Source organism: Fusarium mangiferae, assembly GCF_900044065.1.
Source record: "Fusarium mangiferae strain MRC7560 genome assembly, contig: FMAN_scaffold010, whole genome shotgun sequence".
Classification (NCBI taxonomy): domain Eukaryota; kingdom Fungi; phylum Ascomycota; class Sordariomycetes; order Hypocreales; family Nectriaceae; genus Fusarium; species Fusarium mangiferae.
In genome coordinates this window covers 776,776-802,786 of record NW_024573930.1, presented here as the reverse complement: position 1 = coordinate 802,786, position 26,011 = coordinate 776,776, and the positions used below count along the sequence as shown (strand labels likewise).

Below are 26,011 nucleotides of genomic sequence, written 5' to 3'. Positions count from 1 at the left end.
CTCTTGTATACGATATTATCTCTGACTTTGGAGATGTATTGTAGGTCATGGTAAGCCCGTGTCTCATATAAATACGACCCTCACATACTTACAAGGTCAGGTGTCTTGGGCGATGTGTTGCATTATATAAGGATCTAGGACTCATAAGCTTGATATTGACAATCTAGGTGAGCAGAATAGGTACAAAAGTCTCAATCGCCCACCATCTCATCCCCCCATCTGACTGGTCATCTGTCGTCCCCCTCGTCTCTATGTGGCACACCATCTCGACTCGACCACACCCACAACCTCTTTGTCTTGTCGGGGCGGTTCACAGTGGGGACCGGGTCAGACCTTGAAGGGCACCCGAAGGCACCCTAGGCACCGCGGGAATGACGGCGCTTGCATCGTTTAGCGGCTTTTGAGGGTATGATTTCCCCTGTAACCTTAGAGTCCCGCCGCTGCAGCTGATCCACTCAATCACTGGACTGGACTGGGCTTTTGAGGCCAAGCCATGGAATCCATCATAAATTTTTCCCCAGATTGCATCGCATCGCATCTCTCACTCAAGCCTGGGCCTTTCATCACATGCCCTCATGAGTTCGCCCTTTTAATCCTACCTTATCAACGCATTCTTTGAATCCCTTCTATCTCTACTTAATCACTGGCCCCCTCTTTCCTCCCGTCATCTCTGTTTCCCTGTCGTTACCCGTGCTGTTGTCTCAGTCCCGTCATTGTTTGCGATCCCTGTCTCTCTCTGTGACGTTGTCAACTTTCGATCCCCTTTAACCACGAACCAAACTCGCGCTCTCCTTCACCAACATCGTCGTCGCGTTTGCCATCATAAATCACAGAAATCAAAACAATCATGAATGGCGCATCTTCTTCAGCCCGGGCTAAAAGAAAGGCTCCGGGCTCGCCAGACGAAGCTCCTCCTTCCAAAAAACCCATCAACGGAAAACATTCCCCAAACGATAACACACCAGACATTGTGGAATTTGACGACCACTCCGACATGACCGACGAACTTCACCCTCACGCTATGTATATTGGAACACCAGGGAGCTTGGGGGAGTGGCAGGATACCATCCAGAAGGTGGTGCGCAACGTTGTCGCCATCAGGTTCTGCCAGACCTGCTCTTTCGATACCGATTCTGCTTTGACTAGTGAAGCTACTGGATATGTTGTTGACTCCGAGAAAGGGTGTGTAATCTCCATCTATAACAGCTGAGAAGAGGTTCTAATTTGGCTCTGCAGATACATCTTGACCAACCGTCACGTTGTCGGCGCTGGTCCCTTCTGGGGCCACTGTGTCTTCGACAACCACGAAGAAGTCGACTGTTACCCCGTCTACCGCGACCCCGTTCACGATTTTGGTATTCTTCGATACGACCCAAAGGCGATCAAGTATATGCACATTGATGGCTTAGAGCTGCGACCCGACCTCGCAAAGGGTAAGGACCCCAAGACAACCTCCCGACTCCGATCACGGCCGAGGACCATTACTAATAAGCACAGTTGGAACCGAGATTCGAGTCGTCGGTAACGATGCGGGCGAAAAGCTTAGTATCTTGTCAGGTATCATCAGTCGCCTGGATCGAAATGCCCCGGAATATGGCGAGGGATACAGCGATTTCAACACGTGCTACTACCAGGCTAACGCCGCTGCCAGTGGAGGAAGTTCTGGCAGTCCTGTCGTGAACAAGGACGGTTGCGCTGTCGCACTCCAAGCTGGCGGTCGTTCTGATGGAGCTTCGACAGATTACTTCCTACCATTGGATCGACCACTCCGTGCTCTGCAGTGCATTCAGAGCGGCAAGCCTGTCACACGTGGCGACATTCAGTGCCAGTTCCTTCTCAAGCCTTTTGACGAGTGCAGAAGGTTGGGATTGAGCCCTCAATGGGAGGCTGCCATGCGTGAGAAGTTTCCGGAAGAGACAAACATGCTTGTGGCTGAGATTGTCCTCCCCCAAGGACCTTCAGACAAGAAGATCGAGGAAGGTGACGTTTTGATCAAGGTCAACGGCGAACTTATCACACAGTTTATTCGATTGGACGACATTCTGGATTCGAGCGTTGGCGAAACCATTAAGCTGCACCTCCAGCGCGGTGGACAGGACGTGGAAGTCGAAATTGAGGTTGGAGATCTTCACAAGATTACCCCTGACCGATTCGTTTCAGTAGCGGGTGCCAGCTTCCACGATTTATCCTACCAGCAGGCAAGACTCTACGCCGTCGCTGTCAAGGGCGTCTACGTTTGCGAATCAGCTGGCTCGTTCCGATTTGATAACACTGATAATGGCTGGATTGTCCAGAGTATTGACCACAAGAAGGTGCCAGACCTAGACACTTTCATCCAAGTAATGAAGGCAATCCCAGATCGCGCACGAGTTGTTGTCACCTACAAACACCTTCGCGACCTCCACACCCTCAATACTACCGTTGCCTACATTGACCGACACTGGGCGGCCAAGATGAAACTTGCTGTTCGAAACGATGAGTCTGGAGTTTGGGACTTCACTGACTTGGGAGACCCATTGCCTCCTGTTCCACGCACTCGACGATCCGCCTCCTTTATCGAACTGGACCACATGCCACACCAAGGCATTGCCGACCTCATCCGCAGCTTCGTGCATATCAACTGCACTATGCCCTTGAAACTCGACGGTTTCCCTAAGAACCGCCGTTGGGGCATGGGCCTCGTGATTGATGCAGACAAAGGTCTCGTTCTGATCTCCAGAGCCATTGTCCCTTATGATCTTTGCGACATCACTGTCACTATTGCTGACTCCATCATTGTTGAGGGCAAGGTTGTCTTCCTACACCCCCTCCAGAACTACGCCATTATTCAGTACGATCCCTCACTCGTCGATGCGCCAGTCATGAGCGCTCGCCTGAGTAATGAGGTTCTCACCCAAGGCGCCAAGACCTATTTCCTCGGCTACAATAGGATTGGGCGCGTTGTTCATGGATCTACAAGTGTCACTGAGATCACTGCGGTCGCCATTCCCGCCAACTCGGGCGCCCCGCGCTATCGTGCTGTTAATGTTGATGCCATCACGATCGACAGCAACCTCGGTTCGACATGTAACAGTGGTGTTCTTGTCGCGCCAGACGGTACTGTCCAGGCTCTGTGGCTGTCGTATCTGGGAGAGCGTTCCCATCATACGTCACGCGATGAAGAGTACTACCTTGGTCTTGGCACCAAGACTCTGCTTCCTGTCGTAGAGTCAGTTCAGAAGGGTATCAACCCCAAGCTGCGTATCTTGTCCGTCGAGTTCAGATCAGTCCAGATGGCTCAGGCATCCGTCATGGGCGTCTCCGATGAGTGGATCAAGAAGGTTACCCAGACCAACCGATCTCATCATCAGCTGTTCATGGTCAGCAAGCGAACCTTTGAGCGCGAGAACCACCCTGTATCTCTGCTTGAAGGAGATATTATCCTCACGCTGAACGGAAAGATTTGCACTACCATCTCCGACTTTGACCTGATGTATTCACATGAGCTGCTGGACGCGGTTATTGTGCGAGAGTGTGAGGAGATGCACCTGCAACTTCCTACAGTGGCAGCAGACGACATGGAAACAAACCATGCCGTTTCTTTCTGTGGTGCCATCCTTCACAGGCCTCACCAGGCTGTTCGACAACAGATCAGCAAGCTGCATAGTGAGGTTTACGTCTCTAGTCGGATTCGTGGATCGCCTGCCTATCAGTACGGCGTCGCACCAACCAACTTCATCACCCATGTGAATGGTACTCCTACCCCTGATCTCGACTCTTTTATTGCCGCGACCCGGGAAATCCCAGACAACACTTGTAAGTTAGCCACTGTTTCTTCAAACTTATAAAGACGGGAAAGCTGACCATATAATAGACTTCCGACTCAAAGCTGTAACCTTTGACTGTGTGCCGTGGGTGATCACAATGAAGAAGAATGATCACTACTTCCCCACGATGGAATGGATCAAGGATGATAAGGAGGCTTGTGGATGGCGAAGAGTTACGTACGAAGGCAACGACGTGTTTAAGGGAGAGGCAACTGATGGGGTAGTACCGGTTGCACAGGATGCCGATATGGAGTAGATGCATCATCTGCTTGTAGAGCTGCAAATCCCTGGCAGATAGAGGGAGTGTACAACCATAACTTCATTTGGGATCACTGGGATTAGGGTACGGCGTTATATGGCGATGAAGGATTCTATTATTTGAGATCATCTGGAGCTATGAGATAGCCTTTTGACTGGGATGGATGGCTATTGATACATAGAGACGAGCTGTATACCTAAATATTTACGGATGGAGATATTGGTGTACATTAATTATCACAAGGCCTTGCATTGCAGGAAGAATGCTTCTGCCTATAATTGATAGCTACTGCTTTCATTTACTGACATGTATAATTGAGGTTGCCTGAAGTCTTGAGCTCCGGCTTGAACCGGATGTGGATGAGGTGAAGCTATAGTGGGGCCCTAAGGCTTCAAACAATGAGCTCATAGCGTCTGGGCGTTCGCAAGGCAGGACAGGCTGCCTTACACTACAGCGCAGTTATAGCACTTCGATTGAATGTGCCCAACTTAAACCCCTCCACATTCTTTGTATCTCAATCTCACCTTTATACCACCGCCCACTCTCTCTTAAGGCTTCTTTCTCACTCGGCCTCTATATACTAACCTTTGCTATATCACTCCTCGTAGGCTCATCATGGCGCCAGGTGCTAGTCTTATAGTCCGTTGCCCCCCGCTTCCCCGCTATCGCATCCAATGTCATGATGCGCCAGTCGAAGTATCAACTAACATATTGCTTCCAATCCGTAGACAAAGCTCAAGGTTCAGCTCAAGCTCACCATCGCGCGGTTACGCATGGTTCAGCAGCGCGATGAACAGCTTGGAAAGACCGCGCGACGAGCCATGGCTCAGCTCCTCGAGGCCGGAAAGGAAGACTCAGCCCGCATTCGTGTCGAGAACATCATTCGATCCGACATCACCTCCGAGCTTCACGAGATGCTCGAACTTTACTGCGAATTGCTACTTGCTCGTGCTGGGTTGATGGAGGGTCATACTGTTGACCCTGGCTTGGAGGAGGCTATTCAGAGTCTGATATATGCGGCGCCCAAGACGGAGATCAAAGAGCTGGCTACGGTGAGGACGCTATTCGCGGAGAAGTATGGAAAGGACTATGTCCTTGCGGCGACGGAGAATACAGATGGAAAGGTCAACGAGAAGGTCGTCAAGAAACTCAGCGTCACGCCCCCGCGTGAGGAGCTTGTGGTGGGATACCTGGAAGAAATCGCCAGAGCATACGGAGTAGACTGGCCCAAGCGGGAGACAGTCTCACCACCACCCGAACTCCTCGACGACGACGACGATGACGACGACCAAGGCGGCCAGAAGCAAAAGGTTCTCGAAACGCCTCTAGCAGCAGATTCCAAAGATCCGGTGTTAAACACACCAGTTAAAAAGCTAGCTGGTGGCGGCCCCACGAGTCCTTTAACAGTGACACCGCCGCGGATGACGACCGACAACATACATCCCAAGGTGACGCTTGGTTCAGTAGAGCTGAAGCCGAGTAAGAAGGCGGAACCAGCGGCGAGAAAGGGCGAGCCCGATGGATCGATTCCGGATCTTGGGGACTTGGAGAGAAGGTTTGCGGCGCTGAAGAAGCGATGAGGTGCTTTGGGTGGAGTGTGAATATTGCGCAATGTGGAGTTTTTAGGGTTTATTTGTTGATGAACAAGTTTTGTGAGCCTGTGAGTTGTGTCTAAAGAATATGATAGTGTGTAGATGAAAGGTCTATTCAGTGAGGGGCATGCGTCTACTTCGTCAGAGTGAATCATGTTGTTGTGCGTGTTCTATGGACAAGGAAGTTTGATACTAAGTGGTGGACAATGGACTTTGTGTCACACTATTCGCTGCAGCTCAGCCATAGAACAAAAGCATGATGTTACACACAAAGGCCTTTAGATACCTTATACAGATGAAAGATGCATGGTTGTCAGTGATAGCCAGTCAAGGTCACTTACTGCGACTGCGAGCTACAGTATTCAAGCAAGGAACAGTGAATAAGATCCTGCAAGAATGGGGGTTTCTACGGCCAGGTCTGACAAAAGGTTTACCGGGCTTGATACAAATTATGGCTATGCATCAGTAAACTTTTGAAGACGAACTCAACTGCTCACGAGTTGCGACTGCATTATGCTTTTCGACCTTGCCTGGAGTATTTATTTTCAGAACCCCCGCGTTTCTTCTGTTTCTACTTTCTTCCTTTCGATCACGTTCAAAAGTCCGCTTTCTATCGATTCATACAAGTACAGGAATGCCTGCGTTCGCCAATCACTCAGTCTTTTCAAGTACAACATTCTCTCCGGTAACCTTCACGGTCTATGAACACAATGGTATCAAATCGAAAAACCCTTGACACTCTCCGCAACACCCTCGGTCTTAGCAACCTGCAAGATGTATCACAACTGGCTCAAGTCTCCCAGAACCTGCTCGAACAAAAGTTTGACGCTACACCTGAAAGCTTCTCGGCTAGCAGAATGGGGAAAATTTACATGAGATGGCTTGTTCACCAGGACTTCACGACAGAAGAGCGTCCCAAAAGCCAAGTCGTCGAGCAATGGGTATCTTTCGTGGACTCCTGGGGGTTGGAGGTTGAAGACGCCATCGCCTTGTGGGCTAAAATTAACAACAAGCATACTGAGTCGGACGAGGACACAGAACAGCTGAGGGAGAAGAGAAATGCTATACGACATGAAATAGAGAATCAGTTCCTTAAACTTGAGTACGATGCTCATCTGGCATGGGTATGGATATCGTGTTAACGGGTATAGGACCTCAGAGCCCATACCACCCTCCGGCTTGGTTCAATCCGGGCCTCCACTGCGCAATTACAATGTAAGGTGAACCACATGCTTGGAAGTTTCTCTGCTAAGTTGAAATTCAAGACTCGCGGTCAAATTAGAAAGTTTGATGAGCATACCAAATCTGCCCTTCAGGACTGGCCGACGAGAGATATCCCCTTCTCAAGCATAGAGACTGCTGCAGATACGGATACGAAGTCCAAAGAGTCCGAAGAGATTACGTCGCTGGATATAAAAGGAGAACATGAAGAGGCACCAGCAAAGAAAAAAGCAAGACTCGACACTGGTGGTAGCAGTAGCCTCAGGTTGGTTTCGAAAGAATCCGGCACGAGCTCGTCTCCCATCGATCTGACAAAATGATTCGAACAAGTGTCGTTTTTATATCCAATCCAATGCTCTTGTAGCGGGAGATTGGGATGAAGAGGCCAAAGCAGCGACAATGGTATATTCTCAATATTGTGGATGCCTCCACGAAACGCCTCAACTCCTGCCTGCCCTTATGATATGCAAATGACGATTTCGGCCAGATGAAGCAGTATTTCAAGATATCCCGCCCATTCTCACAGCCTTTCAGATCCCGACCAAGCGCCGGCCTTATTCTAACTTGTCGAGATGCTCCAACCGTGTAAGCACAACCTGTTTACTCGTCTCCTCAATCTCGCCCGCCAAAAACACCTCGTCAAGGATCGCATAGACCTTGTAGAAGTTGAAAACAAGATCAAGCTCGCAGACGTTTCCGAAAAAGGCATCGAGAACCTCGACGAAGAAGTGAATGGCCTCTAGGTAGGCGAGCTCGTTATCGTTTGTGTCGACGCAGGCGCAGAAGAAAAGGCCAGCGTAGCGGCGGTAAACAATCTTGTTGTTTCGGAACTCGACGAAGTTGGACTGGTATTTTTGATCGCGGGGTGCGACGAGGCGATGGACTTCGCCCTTGAGCTTGATCTTTTGCTCGTCGCTAAAAGGGGCGTACCATTTCGCGAGACGAGTCTTGCCCCTGAGAAGCAGTCAGTACCTTTTTATCGGAGAGGTTGCGCAGATTGGGAAGAACGTACTGTCGGTTCTGGATGAGGATAAAGGAGAGCATCTTGATTTTGGGCAAGGCTGAAGCTCAAGACGAGAGGGAGGCGGTTGAGAAAGGAGAGCTGGAGTAGAGATGGTGGCATGGATAAGCCGACGTTGTTAGGAGGCTGTCGCGGAACACAAGGGTTGATGCTGATTGGCTGAGTGTAGTAGGGATAAAGCCACTGAAGAGCTGCAAGGCTGCCACTAAGAGACCCTGGGGATGCCCCGGCCTAGCCCAGTTTCTAGCACACGTTGACCCCCTGTTTCTGTTGTGCAACCAGGCTTGGCTTGGCTGAGGTGCAGATGGGCCATTTAGTCTTACTCCCCCGCAAAACCGTTGATATGGCTTCAAATTGGTCGTTTTCTATTTTACAGAGAAGTTCTATGGGTTGGCTCTGAATTTACAACTGAACACTTCTTATAGAAGCCAGTTGTACTGAATACAATGCCATTGACTGCCCTGGAAGATGGGAGTCGAGGTCTCGGCACATCGCGTGGGCAACCTGCCTTAGCGTCGTGTGCCGATGTTCCATCTCCGGCACTTTCCAAGTTTTCGTCAATCATCGTTTTGTTTCACTGTGCTTCCATGACTTCTCATCAATTGCTTATTCCCACGACTCATGATTATACGATCGCCCTCTCTCTCATCTTGGAAAACTCTTATCATCTTAATATAATACACTTATAGAAGCAATGACATAGTTCCCCCCCTGCAGACACGAATCATTCATGACCCACGAGTAGCCAAGCCTTGGAGCCCAAGACGCGATACGATATTAAGGAATCCTGACCCCTACTGCTGGGCATGAATTGCATGATTAGACATCATCGAGCATTGACGATTTGAACTTCTGTATCATCTTTTCCTTCTGCATGGCTGGCCGTGCTCGTCTGTTTCTTCTCTTATCTGGCGCTCACGCGAATCTCGAAGCGTCCATCCGCAAGACGAGAGGATGACTGACGATTCTCATCAAGCTCCAACAAATTCACCAAAGTACCAGCTTATATCTTTACCGCAGTCATGGCTAAATCGCCCATCATGAAGACTGTGACGAAACGGCTTCGAGAGCTGGCCATAGTTCTCTGGGTTGACACCGAGACCAACGATCTATGGAAACAGATAATCAAGTGCTCCATAGCTAGTATCGGTTCGGTCGTCGCCGTCATGACTCCTCAAGCTGCGGAAGTCCTGGGTCCTTCGACCTTTCTTGCACCAATGGCTACTGTCTTTGCTCATCCAGGTCAAAGGTTGGGCACCATGATCGAGACCCTTCTCATGATGCTGCTGGGCACCTTATTCGGACTGGCGTGGTCCATAGTTGCACTCAGGCTGTCTATGTTGGCTACTGCTCAAATAACAAACGAAACAGCCCATAATGCTATCTGCGCAGTATTCTTCACCATGGCTGCCTTCTTTCATGGCTACGTAAGATCGGCTAGTCCCCGCATGTTCTTATTTGTCACCTTTTTTCTTATTGCCAATATCATTACCCTGCTCGGGGGCTACACATCGGTGTCTTCAGAGGTTATTACACACACCTACTACCCTATGATGGTTGGTGGTGGTATCTCAATCGTGGTCAACCTATCCATCTTTCCCGAGCTGTCGAGCAGTTACCTCGGTGTGTCTGCCATTGATGCTCTTATCGAAACGATGGATACCGTGACACGGGCTACGCATTGGTTCATCACACCCGGTGCTGATTCCGAAGAAGATTCCACTATCACTGCCCTTACAATGACAAACACAGTGAAGAGTGTCCCCGAGAAACCAAAGCGCAAGAAGGGTCGTTTTCGCAAGTGGTTGAGTCAGTTTCCGAATCCCTTCAAACAATCTCAACATCGATATCATATGTCCACGACTCCAGTTGGCCTTACGACGATCAAGAGTCTGATAGGCAACAAGGGGAGTCTTCGTGCACGTCACACCCATTGCAAAGCTGCTCAGAAGGAAGTTAACTACGAGATCTCTGTGTCAGCCCTTCCTCTAAGCAGCATGAAGCCTCTGACAACCTCCTATATGAGCAGCCTCGTCCAAAACACAGTCAACATCATCGCTGCATGTGAGAACAAATTCATCGTATTGCAGAATAATGATGGCACCGATGACGAAAGCGACAGCGATATGTCCGGGCCCAGTGGAATCAAACGCATGAGCACCTTTGATGACTACCTTCAGAGGGTCGAAGAAAGCAAACCTCTAAGGGAGATCGAAGCTAGTAGCGCAAGTCTTCTTGAGTCCATCATTGAGCGTATCCGAGAGCCTGTTCAGGTGTTTGAGGGTTCGCTGAAGGAGGCTGTACGCCTGGTCATCATATGTGTCGCTTATTGCTACGATGTACGAAGACTGCCTTCAGGAGCACCAACCCCAAGAGGAATCCATCTCCAAGAATTGGACCTTAGAATCGACCTTTTCGCGGAAGCAATCGCTAATTTCGATGCCAGCTGCTCCATGGAGCTTCGCCGTTCAGGTATGGATAAGAGTGGATATAGCACGGACTTTATGCCCCGGATGGAAACGTTCTTGATCTCTTCGTTCGTACTTAGTTTGCGCCAGGCAGCTAAGTATGTTTTGGAGATGCTTCGCCATGTTCGACAGACAGTTGAACAGAGGCAAGCTCGAAACGATAGAGCCACAATCTGGTTCCCCAAACATGTCGATATCAGGCAGTGGTTGATTACCGGTGGTGAGAGTGACGGTTTTGTTCTGCCAGAAGCAGCTCGCAAAGAAGTTCGTCGGGGAAAGAGTACAGCAGGACACAAACCCAAAAATAAAACAAACCAAAGCAATAAGGATACGAAAACAAAGCCGCCTAAGGGAAAAGATGAGGAGAAAGGCATTCGATTTGCAGAGCCGGTTCTTCAAACCAGAGAGGATCGCAACGCTGAACAACCACAAGAGAAAGAGAAATCTCAGCTTCAGAAACGTAGTAAGATCCTCAAGATTAGGGGGATGGCAGCCGATGCCTTGGAATGGACCCAGGACTCGGAACACATAAAATATGCGTTCAAGCTCACAATCGCCATCCTCTTACTTAGCTGGCCGGCTTTTGTGGAGTCTCAGGCTGGATGGTACGGTTCCTATCGTGGCATATGGGCACCGATGCAGCTGTTTCTCGTCTTTGAAGTGGCCATAGGAACGTCCTTCCACGTCTTTTTCATTCGTCTTTGCGGTGTCGTAGCAGGCAGTGCTTTTGGCTTTGCATCTGCCCTAGTTGGGGGCAAAAGTCTGATCGCCATGGTTTTCTTTCTGATTATTGGTATCATGCCGTCGTTCTATGTCCAGCTTGGCACTAGATATGTCAAGGCCGGCATGATCTCTACGGTTACAATGGTCGTGGTTGCACTCTGTAAGTTGCTTGCTTTCATTCCGGATATCCTCAATATACTAACAGTACTAGCTGCTATTAACGGCAACGAGCCCGCTTATCATTATTTCTATAAGCGCTTGTGTGCCTTTATCGTCGGGGGAACCACTGCGCTGCTGATTGAACTTATTCTATACCCAGTCAGAGCTAGAGATCGACTAGTTGAGTCTGTCGCAGCGTCGGTCAAACAGGTTCAAAATATGCAAGCCGCGATGGCTGTTGGCCTGGACGAGCCCATCAAGCCAAATTTCCGGAATCCCGACCTCAACAAGCGCTTCCGTCGTGCCACAAACAAAGCACGAGGAGCTCTGGCTGCGGCCGAGACTTTTCTTCCATTCTCCGTTACTGAACCGCGCCTTAAGGGGGATTTCAAACCACTCGTGCCTGTCTACAAAGAGATCTTCTACGTGTTGCATCAAATTATCGATAGGATGGAAAACGTCGTGATGCTGCGGAGAGAGTATGGTTCGTCTATTTTGGAAGACTTGAATCCTCAAGTCCACGCCTATCGACGGAATGTGGCTGCCAGTATCATGTTGACACTTTTCACGGTGTACGAGGCGTTCATTACCTGGACGCCTCTGCCGCAGTTCATCCCGTCAAGTCGTCTGGCGCAACTGCGCCTGGTCAACCATGTGCGCGAGATTCTTGCGTCCAAAAGTGGCACTCAGACACCGGCTGGGGAGCCATCGAGTGTCTTTGACGAGAATGGGGAGCTTGCTGCGCAGGTCGCATACCTCATCACCCAAAAACGATTTCTCTCTTGGAACGCGAGCACTTCTGGACAGATGGAGATCATCGAATATCTCGAAGAGCTTGTGCAGCTTGTTAAAATTCTGGTTGGAGTTAATGACTTCCGCAGCGGTCTACTAAAGACTCCTACTCTTAGTAACTATCGGGAGCGCAAGCACCTGACGCGGATGCCTCTGTCTCGCATGCCGACTGCTGATAGCCGCACGACCGGCGTTCCGGCAGAGGAGGTCCCAACGGTCGAGAGTAGAGCCAGTGGACTGCAGCGAACGCAAACGATCCGTGCAAGCCATACGAGAAGACGGAATCACAGGAGAGAGGGTAATGAGAAGGAGGCTGGTAGTGACGGTGAGGAGGAATTACCCATGAGTTTACAAAGAGTCGGCACGCGACTCTGTGAGGATGCTGCAGCTGCTCGACGACGCAAGATGTCTGTGTCTCGAGCGTAGGGTTGGGAGATACAGCATGGAAGTCGCGAAAGACGTGTAGAAATAGCCGACGAGTGGTTGGCACCAATCTATCAAGTAATACCTTAATGAACATCCAAATACCCATTCCGTGCGCCTTTCCCACTAACCAACCCAAACATTGGTGATGTTCCTAATCCAACGCCTTGGCGTACAATAAACTGGTGAACGCTGCACATATAGATAGATGACTAGAAGATGTTGAGAGGGGTATGCTGTGCAATTCTGGTGCCGTTGAGCATGGCCCTCGACTTCTTTGGCCTCTGTTGCAATCTTCGGGACCCTTCTTGCACATGGCGAGGCTCGATTGGCGTCTTTCCCTCACTAGGGAAATCGAACAAGGCGCCCTCGTGCTTCCGCTTCTTCGCATTTCCAACATTGTCGCCTCCGTTCTGAGCACGGACTAGATCTTCCTGCTCCTTGACCTTGAGCGCCATCTCGGTGAGGGTCTGGACCATCTCGAAGGTGAGGAAGCCGAGAATATCGACGATGTCGTCGGAGGGTTTGCTGTCTGTGACGATGCCGAAGCCAGCCCACTCGCGGAATCGCTTGCCTTTGCGGTAGGTGAATGATGCTTGACGGTATTCAGACCATGTAACGTACTCCTCCTTCGTCATGGCCTTGGTGCGCTCATCTGCTTTGCGCAGACGCTGCAGTGTGATGTAGTTCATCTCCTCCTCCTCTTCATCCTCTTCGTCCTCGCGCTCGGGCACTTCGACGTTGTAGTACGACGAAGGCTCCCACGGCAAACCGACTTTTGCCTTTTTGTTCTTCTTGGCTGTATCATCTGTTGTGTTATCACCCGCAGCCACGGGGTCGTCGCCAGCAGCAATATCGGCATCAGCGCCCTTGTCATCGGAGTCCTTTACGTTCTTTCGCACGTCTTTCCACGAGAGGAACGTGCGCAGACGAGAGACTTTTGCTTGGTCATGGCGGATTTGGAAGATGAGATCGTTGATGCTGATGGATTTTGAACCGCGACGCGAAGCGAGTTCGGTGCAGTTTCGGAGCTGAGAGGGTTTAGTATGAGGTGAGGTAAGGTGAGGTGAGGTAAGGTGAGGTGAGGTGAGTGGGTGAAGGGGATGAGAGACGCACGAGTTCGATGACCTGTTGGCGGACAATGTCTTCGATGATACTTGTTGTTTCGACGGGTGGTTCTGCGGTTTCGCCCGAGACGTACATCATCTGACTGATCTCCTGGCGATATTTGTACGACTTGCTATCTCTTGAATCCGCCATCTTGTCGCGCTGTGAGATGAGACGTCAAGGGTTGTTGTTGTGCGCCTGAGAGGACTTGAATAGTTTGGTTACCCAAGACTAATGTTTTTAACTGCATGTTTGAGTTAGTTCTATGAAGCAATGAAGGCTTAAAGCGTACGGAGTAGTACTGAGAGGGTGTTTGGAGGGTGAGAGGCGCAATACCCTGATGCTCTGAGAACAACGGTCAATTATCTAAGGGGGTGATCCTGCTTGTATCGATATTGCATGCGACTTGATTAATGCTTTGAGAATCAATTTCGAAGTCGTTGAACAAGCTGTATATGAATGTGTATTCTCAAATGGCGATTCAAAGGTTGATGTTGGTTCGCCCGAGGATGGAAAGTGACTTGTCGGGATGAAGGTCAGTAGAAATGGGGCTATGCTCAAATAGGAAATATGTTGTTCCTGCGCCTAAGACAAGTAAGTCATGATCGTTCAGTCACAGATCTTGATACAGACAAGACATATTCACGCTTCAATAGCTACTGGATTAACTGAATTGTTGAATACGCTTGACAAGTTTTTGGCTGTGCTTGAATGACCTGGCATGATCACGAACCATTTCACATGGGTCTTACACAATCATAAAAACTTGCAAGTATTCATTGACATCGTCAGATCAAGCACAACCTCTTACACTGTTCCAGCTTTCAAACCCCTCCCCCTTGGAAGCCCAAACAACGATGTAATGCGCCGCCAACAGCTTCCACTCCTCAACCTCATCCAACCCCTCCAGCGAATCGACACGCCGCTTCTCATCCGCCGACACCCAATTCTGCCAGATATCCTCAATCGTCATATGATAGACCTTTTCAAACCCAGCTTTGCTCATCCTCACCCGTTGGTCTTCCGGTGTCTGGTACATCTGAAGAGTGGGCATTTGGATGCGGCGCGCTGCTAGGTTCGACACCATCATCTTGCCAAAGGCGTCGTCTGGCCGGATTGGTTCGTAGATGATTGTGCCGAGGTTTGGTATCCGTGAGCTGAAGAAGTTGATCACATCTGAGGCTTCGGTGGTGGTGAGATAGCAGAGACAGCACTCTGAGAGAAGCAGCGTAGGGATATCGGTCCGTAGGCCAGGGAGAGAGATTTCGTTCGTCGTTGTTTCTGTGCCATCTTCCTCTTTTGGTGTTTTGGCTTGAGAAAAACCTCTCAGGTCTTGAGCGTGGCAGTAATATTCGCACCCAGTGGGTTTAGCTGACCAGGAATGTTCTGTCAACTGAGTAGCATCTTTCAAGATATTTCTCAACTTGGGGGTAGCTTGTACAGTCCGTAATTTCTTTGAGGTGACAACCTCAAAGTCAAGCTCATGATAGACCAAACCAGGACGCGACTCTGAAAAGAACAGTCGAAAAGGTCTTGTATCAGTACCAGCCCCCAAAGATATAACCTGTTTCGGTCCTGCGCCCTGTTCACTGTCTTGATCGCCGTCTAGAAACGACTCGATAAGAGTGTCTAGGGAAATAGTGCGAGTATATGTTCCTATAAAAGGTGTGAGTGTATATTGGGGGCCATCACAATGCTTTCTAGCACACCTCGATTGATTATAGGGAGTCGTCTCGCCACTGGTCCATCGCCACTCTGCACAAAGTACTGGGCATACGGATCATAAAGATACCCCAGATCAACAGCGCTCAGCCTCGACACTGAAGCATCAGTATCAGTGCCTTGGATGGTAGCATCGTGAGTAACAGCTGATGAGGCGTGACCTCCTCGCCCTCTACCTCGACCACGGCCCCCTCGTGCGCTGCGGAGAGAATTTAGAAGGTTTGGTATCTCGGGGGCGGGCATTCTTTTTCTTTAGTCTGAGGGTATTCAGAGTGAGGATATAGCGGCTTTAGTTGTTCCGAGCTGACGGAGCTAGAGCTTGATGAGGTTGAATAGAATAGAGGGGCTTTCAGTGGATGTGGCCAGTGACGTCGGACAGCCAGCCCCTGTAAGAAACGGGAGAGTCATGATTGCGGGGCATGCACCTCATTTAACTCACATGTTGACAATGGGACTGAACTTGATAGACAGTACCTAACAATCAGAGACTTGAAAGTAGATAAATGCGGCATAAATGAATACATACATATATTGAGCCGACATAGCCGAGTCAACAACATAGCATAGCATAGCATGCGCCGACACAAACAGTTTCAGGTAAACTCAACCACCAGCCTAAGTATTGCACAGTCTCATCACAGCGCCAAGAAGAGAAGCCCAATCCTCTAAATCTGCCTTGTAGACATCGGAACTCTCGGGGCATGAATAGAAATGTAAATTCACAAAAGCAACACAAAAGCGAGTTGCATATTTTGTGAAGACTGAAAAGACAAGGAAGCGCCAATCAAAAGCTTGCGTTTGGGATGAGTTTGAGGCTGATTACGTGTATATACGAAGGGTATCATCAAAGTCCTACACACCTCAGTCTGATCCTTCAATCCGAATACGGTAATTACCGATTTCACGGTGAGAACATGAACCGAATCATGCTAAATCAGTCATTTATTATAGCTATGAATCTTCCATACATTAAGAGATTTAACTACTAAAATACCCAATGTCTTTATTCTTCCATCATTAGCTGTTCGACCAGAGTATACGTAGATCAATCAATTCGCATTGAGGCTGTGCAATTCGCCCCCCCTCCCCCCGTTGACCCCCTGTAACCGTAAACGCCCTGTCCCGTCATCGCCCATCCACATCCACTAAATCGGGGGTCCTGGTGCCTAGTTTCACTGCGCGATCTGCCCGGACATAACTGATAAAGCCCCCGTCAGAGCCACTTTTCGACAGCCCATTAAACTACCCTCCTCCATCCAACATCACACCTCACCTCACGAGGATACTCATCACCATCTTCTTTTTCTATTCTTCCTTTCATCAAAACAAACTGCTTTTCCTTATATCGTAAACCTTCAATATGTTGTCTTCCGCTGGATCGCTGCTTATGCGGCGCGATAACATGCCAAAGCCTGATCTTGGCTATGAGCTTCAGCAACTCCCCGACTGGTCGAGATTCGTGTTCCTCGCCAACTTCATCCTCTTCCTCCCCGTCTTTGTTCTCGTGAGTACTACCTTTACTGACACTCACGTCTATATGCTAACACATCTCAGATCAACTACACCTTCGAAAAGGTCTTCCCCGTTCTCGCCATCGTCGAAGATGAGAAACCTCCCGCTTACGAACCTCTCCCCGTCGAGCCTCTCGCCAACGATGACATGCCCAAGCCCGCTTCCACTTCCTCTGTCCCTATCGCTGGCCAGGGCCGTCCCGTCACTTCGTCTTTCCGAGCTACCTGGCGCCTGCTCCGATCTACTGGTGGTTTCCGCGCCATCTTCCGTGGTCTGCCCTGCTTCCTCGCCCAAGCTGTCGTCACGGCACTCATCAACGGCATCACCTATACCGTCATTCCTTATTCCTTTGTTCTGTCCAACTTGATCGGTTCTCTCGTCTGCGTTCAGCTCAGCGCCGCCTGGGTCCACATCGTCATCACGCCTCCTTCTCCTCTCAAGTTCTGGAGCCGTCTCCCTCCTTTCAAGACCACTTTCGCCGCCACCTGGAGACCTACTCTCATCTTCTGGGCTGCCTCTCAGATCGTCAACCTCGGCACCTTCGGTGTTCTCTACCTGTTTGGCGGCGACCAGACCAATGAGATTCCTCAGCTCCAGGGTCTCGGCAGTGTTTTCGGTATCCTGCTCGTCGCTGTCCTCCTCCAGGTCGCTATCCAGATTCCCGCCTACGTTGTGCTCGTTCGAGTCCAGGCCTCTCTTCTCCCCGCCGATGCCGACACCATCATTCCTTTCGACCGCTCTTTTAACGGCCGCATCGAGCCCGTTGTTGTCGGTGGCCTCGGCTACGCTACTGTTCGCGATGCCTGGTCCAGCTTCTCCAAGTCTGCCTGGCGCCGTATCGTCATGCTCAGCGTCAAGATCGTCGCTGTCACCTTCGCTGCCCTCTGTGTCATCTTCGCTGTTATCATTCCTCAGGTCATCCTCTTGGCTTCCATGGGAACTGACAATGGTGATGGCAACCAGGACATCAAGATGTAAACGAATGATCAGCGCTTTCTACGTACGACTTGTCACTTGATGATATCCACTTTGGTTTAATTGCCTGTTGTCCTTGTCTACAAAGGCATGTAAACGGTTTAGATTGTAAAGCCTTCCGTCAAGAATACCACTCTGTTATAGCTCTTTGATATAAGCAAGAAATAAAAATAAAATGTTTGTTAGAAATTCAATCAATTCATTGACTCTCTTATACTTCGTGCCTTGAGCTATGTGGTCGTGACAAGACTCAAGCAAGCTTCCTCCACTGCTGCTACTGCTGCTAATATTTGTCTCATCTCCTATCTCCTCTCTCGATCTCTCCTTCGACTCATCGCAGCTCATCTCATCCCATCTCTCACGCCCAGAGCGCCAGCCATATAACAATCCATCCGTCCTACCATGGTCCCATCGCGATGCCTGTCGTAAATCCAAATCATCGTAGCCGCCCCATCCTCTATCGCCTTCTTATAGTAGAAGCTGGAAAAAAAGAGACAAAAACAGAAATCGGGGGACAAAGTAGAAAGCAGCAGAAGAGAAGAAGAGAAACCTTTTAGAAAGCTTTGTCGAACGGGGGCATCGTTGAATGGAAAAAGGGGGGGTATGAAAAGGAGGAATGTTTGTGTCTAACAGATCTTGCTCGCAACGCCGTGCCCATAAGGTAAGCAAAAAAAGCAGCGAGCTCTTTTCTTCTTTTATTTATCTTTATTCCCTCATTATGTTGTCTATGACTTTGTGAAGAACCAACTGGCACGCTTGCTGCTGCTACCGCTGCTGGTGTTGCCTTCGTTCTGGCCCTGAAGGTTCTGGATCGTGGGAATGCTGGGGGCGTCGTTGCCGCCGCCGCCTCCTCGAAGAGGCTTGGCGATCCTGCTGCCGGCGTTGGCAAAGCTAAAGCCACCAGGCGAGTTAAGACCGCGAGTGCTGCCGGCCTTGGCCAGCTCGAGTCGCTCTTTGACAGCGGCAAGCTGAACCTCGAACCTGGGTGGTTTGTTAGTGGGGTTCATCAGAAAAGGGGTGCTCCATTCAGGGGTACATACTTGTGGTTCGCAGCGGCCATCTTCTCCTGACTATCCTGTAGCAGGCTCTCCAGGCTCTGGATACGCTCGTTTCGTGCAATCAGCTTGCGCTCAGCAATAGCAACCTCCTTCTTGAGAGCAGAGTTCTGCTCGACCAACTGGCGCTGGACCTGGGTGAGTTGCTCCAGGTTTCTCTCGAGGAAAGCCATCTTCTTCTGTTGCGCCCTGTTGTTGGACGATCGGAGAACGTTGTTATATTGCTCTCGAGTCTCATCAAGGGAAATCTCGAGCTCGACAACTCGCTCGCATCGGTTTTGAAGGTCACGCATGAGACTCTTCTTCATAACGTCAAACTCGGCGATCTGTTGCTGGATCGTCTTGCCGTTAGCCATTGGCGCAGTGGCGCCCGCCTTGACACGCTGTTGAAGATCCTCAATAAGGGTCTTCATTCTTGTGTTCTCAGCAGCCTTCTGGGCAATATCCTCCTTCAACTCTTCAACAAACTGCGACTGAGCAGTCTGGCGGTTCGCAAAAGCGTTCTCAAGTCGGGCCTTGACCTCCTCGATATCTTCAGGGCCCAAGTTACGGGTAAGAATCTCCTCGTACTCGGCCTGGACAGCTTCAAGACGGGCTTCAAGCTCTTGCCTCCTCCTTGAGTCGGACTCGCTTGAGGAAGTGCTATACATGGAAAGTTCTGCTTGACGAACGATGCCCTGGGTCTCCACCAATCGAGCCTTGAGTGCCTTAAACTCATCGGGTGCGATGTTGTCGCCGGTTGCGCTGAGATCATGAAGCGAGTCGACCTTCTCGATCGTCTCAGCGATATGTCGCTCATTCTCGCTAAATACATCGCCACCCAAATCGAAGCCAGCCATCATCTTGGCCATCTTCTCGGCCTTCCTCTTCTCCTTCTCGTCGAGAGCGGCACCACTCTCCTTGGCGCTCATCTTGACATCAAGAAGCTGCTGCTTCACCTCGTCGAGTTCGGTGGTGAGTTCCGAGTTGGCCTCCTTCAAGGCGTCCATTGTGATCTGAGCTTCCTTGCTCTCGAATGTGAGCCTCTCCAGTTGCATCTTGAATTCGTTAACCTCGGTTGTGAGCTTCTCGTTCTCCTTGCCGACTTTGCTGTCGTGATCCTTGAGGTAGGCCAGCTCCTCCTTGGTCTCTCGCAGCTGCTTCTCAGCCGACGCAGCTTGAGACTCCTTCTCCGAGATCTGGTCCTGCAGTTCGTTCTCTCGTCGTAGGAACTCCTCCCTCTCGTCCTTGTCAAGTGGTAGGCTGGGAGTGCCAGCTCGTTCGGATATCGCAGGTGTTTCTGATCGGCTGTCTGATATTAATGACGGAGTAGATGGCCGTGTCGATGTCCTGGCATCAGCCTTGGTTCTAGCAACGGCATCGGTAGTCAGAGGTGTGGCCCATCTCTCCTTGGGGACGGCTTCACCAGCACGCCACATCTGGATCTCACCCTCGAGGGAGGAGATATAGCTCTCGAAGTTCGTGACCTGTCCTTGCGCTTTCTTGAGGAGGGATTTGAGTTCGGCAGGACTCAGCTCGGCGTTGACCTTGGCCTTGTTCTTGATCGACTTGGCTCGCATACCGAATCTTAGTGTACCCAATGTTTCGGCATCGTTGTAACTACTGGGCGAACAGTTGATGATAAGGGTTGTCCGACTGTTACCACCGAGAGACTCTTGCAAGATACGGGTCAACTTGGAGTCTCGGTAAGGAATATGTGAGGATTTGCCATCGGTCAAGGCGTTGATGACCATTCCCAGGGCACTCAAACTCTTGTTGATCTTTTTGGCTTCCTCCAGAGTCTGTCCACTGGCACCGGTCTTGCCAACCTTTTCACTACCAGCCAAATCGACAAGGAACAGCTGTCCGCTTTTTGCTGAGCCGGTTTCGACATTCTTCTGTGTGATGGTGATGACAAAGATGGAGTGGGATCGTGAGGACTCCTGGTTCATGTTCGTGGCGGCGACAGCTCGGGCGTTTCCTCCTCTCCTCATGACCTCGTAAACTTCTTGGACACTTGAGACGTAGATTTCCAAAAGACCCTTGACATAGACACCTCGGTTCTTCTCTTCGTGGACGGGCAGGTTGTCGTTCTGCGGTGCAAGCAGATCTCGAATCCTCTCCATGTAGATTTCCATATAACTGACGCGGACCGTGTACTCGATGGTGCCGGGGCTGGACATGATGCTGGCAAAGATCTGCTCGACGATACGGGGAATAATACCTCGACCCTCATCGTCGTCGATGTTTGTGCCCATCATGGTATAAGACTTACCGGCACCGGTCTGGCCGTAGGCGAAGACGGTTCCGTTGTATCCATTGAGAATATCGTCGACGGTAGATCGGATCGAAAAGTCGAAAATGTCTTGTTGTTTACATCCCATATCAAAGACTCGGTCAAAGGTGAAGCTACCCTGCGCCTCCTTGGACTGCCGAACATGTTAGCTGTGAGGTCTCACCGTATATTGCCGTAAACAGTAACGCAACGCAAATGGCAAAACATACGGCGACAGTACAAGTATCCTCGCCATCGAAGGATACGATGGGCTTTCCGCCTGACTCAAGCTCGACCTTGTTCTGAGGTCGAAACCTGGCCACAACCTTGATACTATTTGCGGACGACATGTTGAACGCAGGCTGTGTGTCACGCAACAAACGTTATCATCGGCCGCGGTGCTGTCGTCCCGAGAGAAGGGGAAAAAAGTCGGGCTCGATCGTTGGTTGCTCTGAAGCGAACCTTCAGGGGGGGTGTTGAGGGGGGTCGCAGAAGATGCGGGCCGCAAGATTGTTGCAATGAGCCACAAAATGGCGGCGAGAGGGGGGAACGACTGGACCTCAAACAAAGAGAGAGGAGACGAGGATAAGATAGATAATAAAGGGTAGATGGCTCTAAACAAAGGCCGAGTCGCGGATGCGGGATCAAGGCAGAGCCAAGATACAAGCAGGGTTTCGTGATTCGCTGGCAGGGCGTACGGTTGTATATAGAATAATATGCACGATAATGTTGTTTAGGTGCGGTTTGACGTGCGATCAGCAATAAAAAGTATCGACGACAACAACAAATGAATGCCAACCTAACGGCCCAGGTGTGTTGTTGGCAACCAGAGGCGGTGGGCATTTGTTGGAGAACGGGGTCTGAAAGGTGATAGGTCAGACACAGAGAGACGCGCGCCAAGAGGGGCCGAGACGGGGACTCATCTAAAGTGTGAGGGCTGCTCCAGGGGGGTAGGTGTCCTATAATTTAGGGGACTCTTTAGAGGTTTTGGTTTTTTACCCCTTGGAGATTAGGTCTCCCGGAGGGATTGTGCCCAGAAAGAGCGTTGAACTTTGGAGCTGTGGGCCAGATTTTTGGCCTTGTTTCACTTGACGGCGCAATTTGGAGATTTGCCGGTGACTTTGGCTCACTGTCATCAGGCATCGGGTTGTTGCGTCGAGGGGTTCATCATGGTGCTGTCAGTAGTCAACACACTACCTAATATGGCAAATGGCCAATCATTAGCCTCAAGCATTCAATATGAAGTGCATTAATTTGTATTAAATTATCCGGTCATGGCAGCGAGTGCTTTACAAAGGGAGGATATTAAGTTCATGCAACGGTAACACGCATTTAGGCGTTCTTTGGCCAAGTGCCACATGAAACCAAACGATAGAGTCATTAAACATGTCACCATTCCTGACAAGCAAGGAAACACAATGCACCCCCACCATTCGACACATTCCGCTTCATTAGCGAGCCTAAGGTAGGGTAGTTCACTTGGCTGAGAGTCATTCTCGGGCAATAAACAAAGGCGCTACAAGAAACATTAAACTCCTTCATGATGAACCCTCGTGATATCATAAGCTAACGTTCCCGGGGCTTCCTGGACGCTTGCAACGCCTCGAATGCAGTTTAGTCAGTTTAAACTCCTCGCACCCCAAAACGCCATGTACATAAAATGCGTTGCAGCTTTGGGCTGCAGAGCACTTGCATTGTTTGAGCAACCTGATCTGTCACCTTGCTGGACAGGTCGACGTTGGCATACCGTTCTCTGTCCTCTTGGAGTTTGGCCGTTCAGTCTTCCCAGCTCTTCTCCACCGTCTCTCTGACACGCTTGGTATATTCCTTTCGGTTGTCCTTGTATAGGTTGGAAGCTTCGACATTGGCAGGTGAACCGGTGTTGGGATCGTTGAGTAAACTGTTGAAAGATCAGCGTACGCCTTTAATGGGCTACTATTTATGCTGCCCACCTCTGAATACTGGTCAAGACGGCGGCGACATCATACGTAGGACTCCATCGGTTTTGCAGAATGTCGAGGCAGAGTTCTCCGGTGGCGTAGACGTTGGGGTGGAACATCTGGCTGATGAACTTGACTTGGGGAGGCTTGTTGGGATATTGCTCTTCGAACTGCATCACAAGTCGAAAGGTGCCATCTTCAAAGGGAGTGTCTGCGGGGCCGATGATGACGGCGTTCCTACAAGACGTATGATGAGTATTTGTATTCAGGGTCGGCGATGTCGGCGAGGGCGTACGAACCAGGTCATGACATTATCTGGTACAGGTGAAGCAGAGACACCGGCGGGAGGATCTGTCTGCATGCGCTATCGCGGGAGTCAGCGAGGTTTGGTCTGGAGCCGATCGTCAAAGACTGCGAACCTTGAAGTCTCGCATGAGACGGCGACGAGCAGCGGTAGACATGATAGCGACTGGGTCCGAAGGCGAGAACGGATGTAAGGATAGAAGCTGAATGCTGTTGAAAGAGAGAAATCGTAGCGTGAATGCTGTGCCTGACGAATATTTCTATCAGGCGAAATGATTTGCAGGCCCGATTCACTGTCTCAAGATTTGGCGGTGCAAGATGATGAGCGGAGATGGAGATTGGTCATGGACAGGCTGGTCGATGATTCGGATTCCACAGCGGAGGAGTTGGGTGATGCAATCTACCAATCAAGCATGCTTATCGGCCTGGCCTATCAATGCATGGTGAGCGGTCCACCTAGTAACTACTAAACGTTTGGCTCACCTTCTCACCGAGAAAGCCGCACGTGACCCGGCCGAGCCGCAATAACTTCGAGGCATCCTCGGAGCCTGCAAAGATTTGAAAGGTGTTTGATTTGCTTTATAAGCATTGAATCCGCTTTCTACTATATGTAGGTAGTCTTAACGAGGACCTTCTCTTGGACAAAGGTTATCCATACTTGTATGCTGACTAGGGGAGGAAAGAAAACTCAGGACCTTGAGCCTAAATGACAAAAAAGCTTTAGGTAACATGATATGAATTTAGCTCGGGTTTATGATACCTTTTGCTGGGTTTATTTTGACATCCCACATGAAGGCTTGTTGTTTTCTTGCTCCCTGAGGGTTGACTGTCAAAATGCTTATTTTACATCCCCCACTACCCGGAGCTTTCACATGGTCGCGGGGGACGAAGGCCGCTCTGGCAACTAGACCATGGGATTTCGGAACCGACAACTAATTCCGATGAAGGAGAAGCTATTAAATTGAAATGGATTACACGATAATGATATAGGCAGCGGTGGAAAGAGTCCGTCCCCAGATCTAACCAAAAGGTACTTCAGACTGTAAGCCAATGTCACCGTTTAACTTGTACCCCAGACTCGACGTCACCTGTAAAACTCCCCCGGATTTGTAGCTCTCGGCACGGGAGAGCTTGTGGCCGCCACCTCGGGCCCTCCCCCGCTGAAAGCCGAAGAGGACCGAAGCGGATGTATATTGCCATATTACTGCGATACCCGAGGTCGTCTTCTCTTACTTATTCCTTCAGTCCATTCCCATCCTCTTCTTTCCCTCCGTTCTGCCTGTCCTGTTACGTCTTGATACCCCCTCATACACATCAAAATGTCTCCTGCTCAACTAAGATCCGCTGGCCGGCTGGCTCAGCTTGCTGGACATGTGAATGGCGCGCGACAGTTCTCTACACGGCCTGCTCTGCGCAAGGAGATCCAGGACGCCTATATCCTGAGCGCCGCCCGAACCCCTACAGCAAAGGTACAGTGTCCTTTAATTCGGCTGATGCTTGTACCGACTTATTAACATATTCCTAGTTCAATGGCTCGTTCCTGTCAGTATCGGCTCCTAAGCTCGGCGCTGTCGCTATCAAGTCGGCCCTGGAAAAGTCAAAGGTCCCCGTCGAGAAGATCACCGATGTATACATGGGCAATGTGCTTCAGGGTTCCGTTGGTCAAGCGCCCGCTCGACAGGCCGCCATCTTTGCCGGTCTGCCCAAGGAGATCGAGGCTACCACTATTAACAAGGTCTGCGCTTCTGGACTCAAGGCCGTCGCTCTGGCTGCTCAGAACATTCAGCTGGGTCTATCTGAGGCTCAGATCGCTGGTGGAATGGAGAACATGTCACAGGTCCCGTACTACGTGCCCCGCGCCAGTGGTCTTCCTGCCTTTGGCCATGTCAAGATGGAGGATGGCCTTATTAAGGACGGTCTGACTGATGTTTACGACCAATTCCACATGGGCAACTGCGCTGAGAACACTGTCAAGAACTACAAGATTACCCGAGAGCAGCAGGACGAGTACGCTATCCAGTCATACCGCAATGCGCAAAAGGCTTGGGCCGACAAGGCCTTTGCTGACGAGATTGCCCCCGTCACCGTCAAGTCACGAAAGGGCGAGACTGTTATCGACACCGACGAGGGATTCAACGAGGTCAAGTTCGACAAGATCCCTACCCTGAAGCCTGCTTTCGTCCGTGACGGAAGCGGCACTGTCACCGCCGCCAACTCATCGACTCTTAACGATGGTGCTAGTGCTCTTGTTCTGGGCAGCAAGGCCATTGCCCAACAGTACGGCTCTGGCTCCCGTGTCTTGGCCAAGATCTGCGGTTACGCTGATGCTGCCACTTCTCCTATTGACTTCCCTATCGCTCCCGCCAAGGCTGTCCCCATTGCTCTCGAGCGTGCCGGTATCACCAAGGACCAGGTTGCCATCTGGGAGTTCAACGAGGCTTTCGCCAGTGTGATCCTGGCCAACTCTAAGATTCTGGGTCTTGAGGGCGCCAAGGTTAACCCTCTGGGTGGTGCTATCTCACTGGGCCATGCTCTTGGCAGCTCTGGTTCACGAATCTTGACAACCCTGCTACATCAGCTTAAGCCTGGTGAGTATGGTGTTGCTGCTATTTGCAACGGCGGTGGTGCTGCGACTGCACTGGTTGTCCAGCGTGTTGAGTCTGTATAAAAAGGTTTCAT

The 26,011-nt window shown here is 50.4% G+C and overlaps 11 protein-coding genes across 11 annotated transcripts; 6 read left to right on the top strand and 5 right to left on the bottom strand.

Moving 5' to 3' along the window:
• Positions 1-847: 847 nt before the first annotated feature.
• On the top strand, positions 848-4,062 carry FMAN_02369 (uncharacterized protein; the record flags this gene model as incomplete). The annotated part of the gene is made up of 4 exons (XM_041835715.1): positions 848-1,182; positions 1,237-1,433; positions 1,498-3,795; positions 3,854-4,062. The coding sequence occupies 4 exons, from the start codon at positions 848-850 to the stop codon at positions 4,060-4,062; spliced, it is 3,039 nt and encodes a 1,012-aa protein (XP_041685852.1).
• Positions 4,063-4,680: 618 nt separating this feature from the next.
• On the top strand, positions 4,681-5,645 carry FMAN_02368 (putative IST1 Putative translation initiation factor, has a role in resistance to high concentrations of sodium; the record flags this gene model as incomplete). Its single annotated transcript, XM_041835714.1, has 2 exons — positions 4,681-4,704; positions 4,794-5,645. The coding sequence occupies 2 exons, from the start codon at positions 4,681-4,683 to the stop codon at positions 5,643-5,645; spliced, it is 876 nt and encodes a 291-aa protein (XP_041685851.1).
• A 722-nt stretch (positions 5,646-6,367) lies between these two features.
• On the top strand, positions 6,368-7,198 carry FMAN_02367 (uncharacterized protein; the record flags this gene model as incomplete). Its single annotated transcript, XM_041835713.1, has 3 exons — positions 6,368-6,759; positions 6,809-6,872; positions 6,923-7,198. The coding sequence occupies 3 exons, from the start codon at positions 6,368-6,370 to the stop codon at positions 7,196-7,198; spliced, it is 732 nt and encodes a 243-aa protein (XP_041685850.1).
• A 234-nt stretch (positions 7,199-7,432) lies between these two features.
• Positions 7,433-7,922, bottom strand: FMAN_02366 (putative clathrin assembly protein; the record flags this gene model as incomplete). The annotated part of the gene is made up of 2 exons (XM_041835712.1): positions 7,433-7,832; positions 7,891-7,922. 2 exons carry the CDS (start codon positions 7,920-7,922, stop codon positions 7,433-7,435), a joined length of 432 nt encoding a protein of 143 aa, XP_041685849.1.
• Positions 7,923-8,921: 999 nt separating this feature from the next.
• FMAN_02365 (uncharacterized protein) lies at positions 8,922-12,467 on the top strand (the record flags this gene model as incomplete). Its single annotated transcript, XM_041835711.1, has 2 exons — positions 8,922-11,250; positions 11,302-12,467. 2 exons carry the CDS (start codon positions 8,922-8,924, stop codon positions 12,465-12,467), a joined length of 3,495 nt encoding a protein of 1,164 aa, XP_041685848.1.
• A 209-nt stretch (positions 12,468-12,676) lies between these two features.
• On the bottom strand, positions 12,677-13,724 carry FMAN_02364 (uncharacterized protein; the record flags this gene model as incomplete). The annotated part of the gene is made up of 2 exons (XM_041835710.1): positions 12,677-13,495; positions 13,581-13,724. The coding sequence occupies 2 exons, from the start codon at positions 13,722-13,724 to the stop codon at positions 12,677-12,679; spliced, it is 963 nt and encodes a 320-aa protein (XP_041685847.1).
• Positions 13,725-14,364: 640 nt separating this feature from the next.
• Positions 14,365-15,536, bottom strand: FMAN_02363 (uncharacterized protein; the record flags this gene model as incomplete). The annotated part of the gene is made up of 2 exons (XM_041835709.1): positions 14,365-15,200; positions 15,281-15,536. The coding sequence occupies 2 exons, from the start codon at positions 15,534-15,536 to the stop codon at positions 14,365-14,367; spliced, it is 1,092 nt and encodes a 363-aa protein (XP_041685846.1).
• Positions 15,537-16,653: 1,117 nt separating this feature from the next.
• Positions 16,654-17,783, top strand: FMAN_02362 (uncharacterized protein; the record flags this gene model as incomplete). The annotated part of the gene is made up of 2 exons (XM_041835708.1): positions 16,654-16,797; positions 16,848-17,783. The coding sequence occupies 2 exons, from the start codon at positions 16,654-16,656 to the stop codon at positions 17,781-17,783; spliced, it is 1,080 nt and encodes a 359-aa protein (XP_041685845.1).
• Positions 17,784-18,505: 722 nt separating this feature from the next.
• FMAN_02361 (uncharacterized protein) lies at positions 18,506-21,439 on the bottom strand (the record flags this gene model as incomplete). Its single annotated transcript, XM_041835706.1, has 3 exons — positions 18,506-18,761; positions 18,821-21,243; positions 21,320-21,439. The coding sequence occupies 3 exons, from the start codon at positions 21,437-21,439 to the stop codon at positions 18,506-18,508; spliced, it is 2,799 nt and encodes a 932-aa protein (XP_041685844.1).
• Positions 21,440-22,865: 1,426 nt separating this feature from the next.
• FMAN_02360 (ubiquitin-conjugating enzyme E2-17 kDa; ubiquitin-protein ligase 2) lies at positions 22,866-23,490 on the bottom strand (the record flags this gene model as incomplete). The annotated part of the gene is made up of 4 exons (XM_041835705.1): positions 22,866-22,989; positions 23,042-23,266; positions 23,329-23,393; positions 23,449-23,490. The coding sequence occupies 4 exons, from the start codon at positions 23,488-23,490 to the stop codon at positions 22,866-22,868; spliced, it is 456 nt and encodes a 151-aa protein (XP_041685843.1).
• A 1,161-nt stretch (positions 23,491-24,651) lies between these two features.
• FMAN_02359 (putative acetoacetyl-CoA thiolase) lies at positions 24,652-26,000 on the top strand (the record flags this gene model as incomplete). The annotated part of the gene is made up of 2 exons (XM_041835704.1): positions 24,652-24,801; positions 24,858-26,000. 2 exons carry the CDS (start codon positions 24,652-24,654, stop codon positions 25,998-26,000), a joined length of 1,293 nt encoding a protein of 430 aa, XP_041685842.1.
• Between the last annotated feature and the right edge of the window lie 11 nt (positions 26,001-26,011).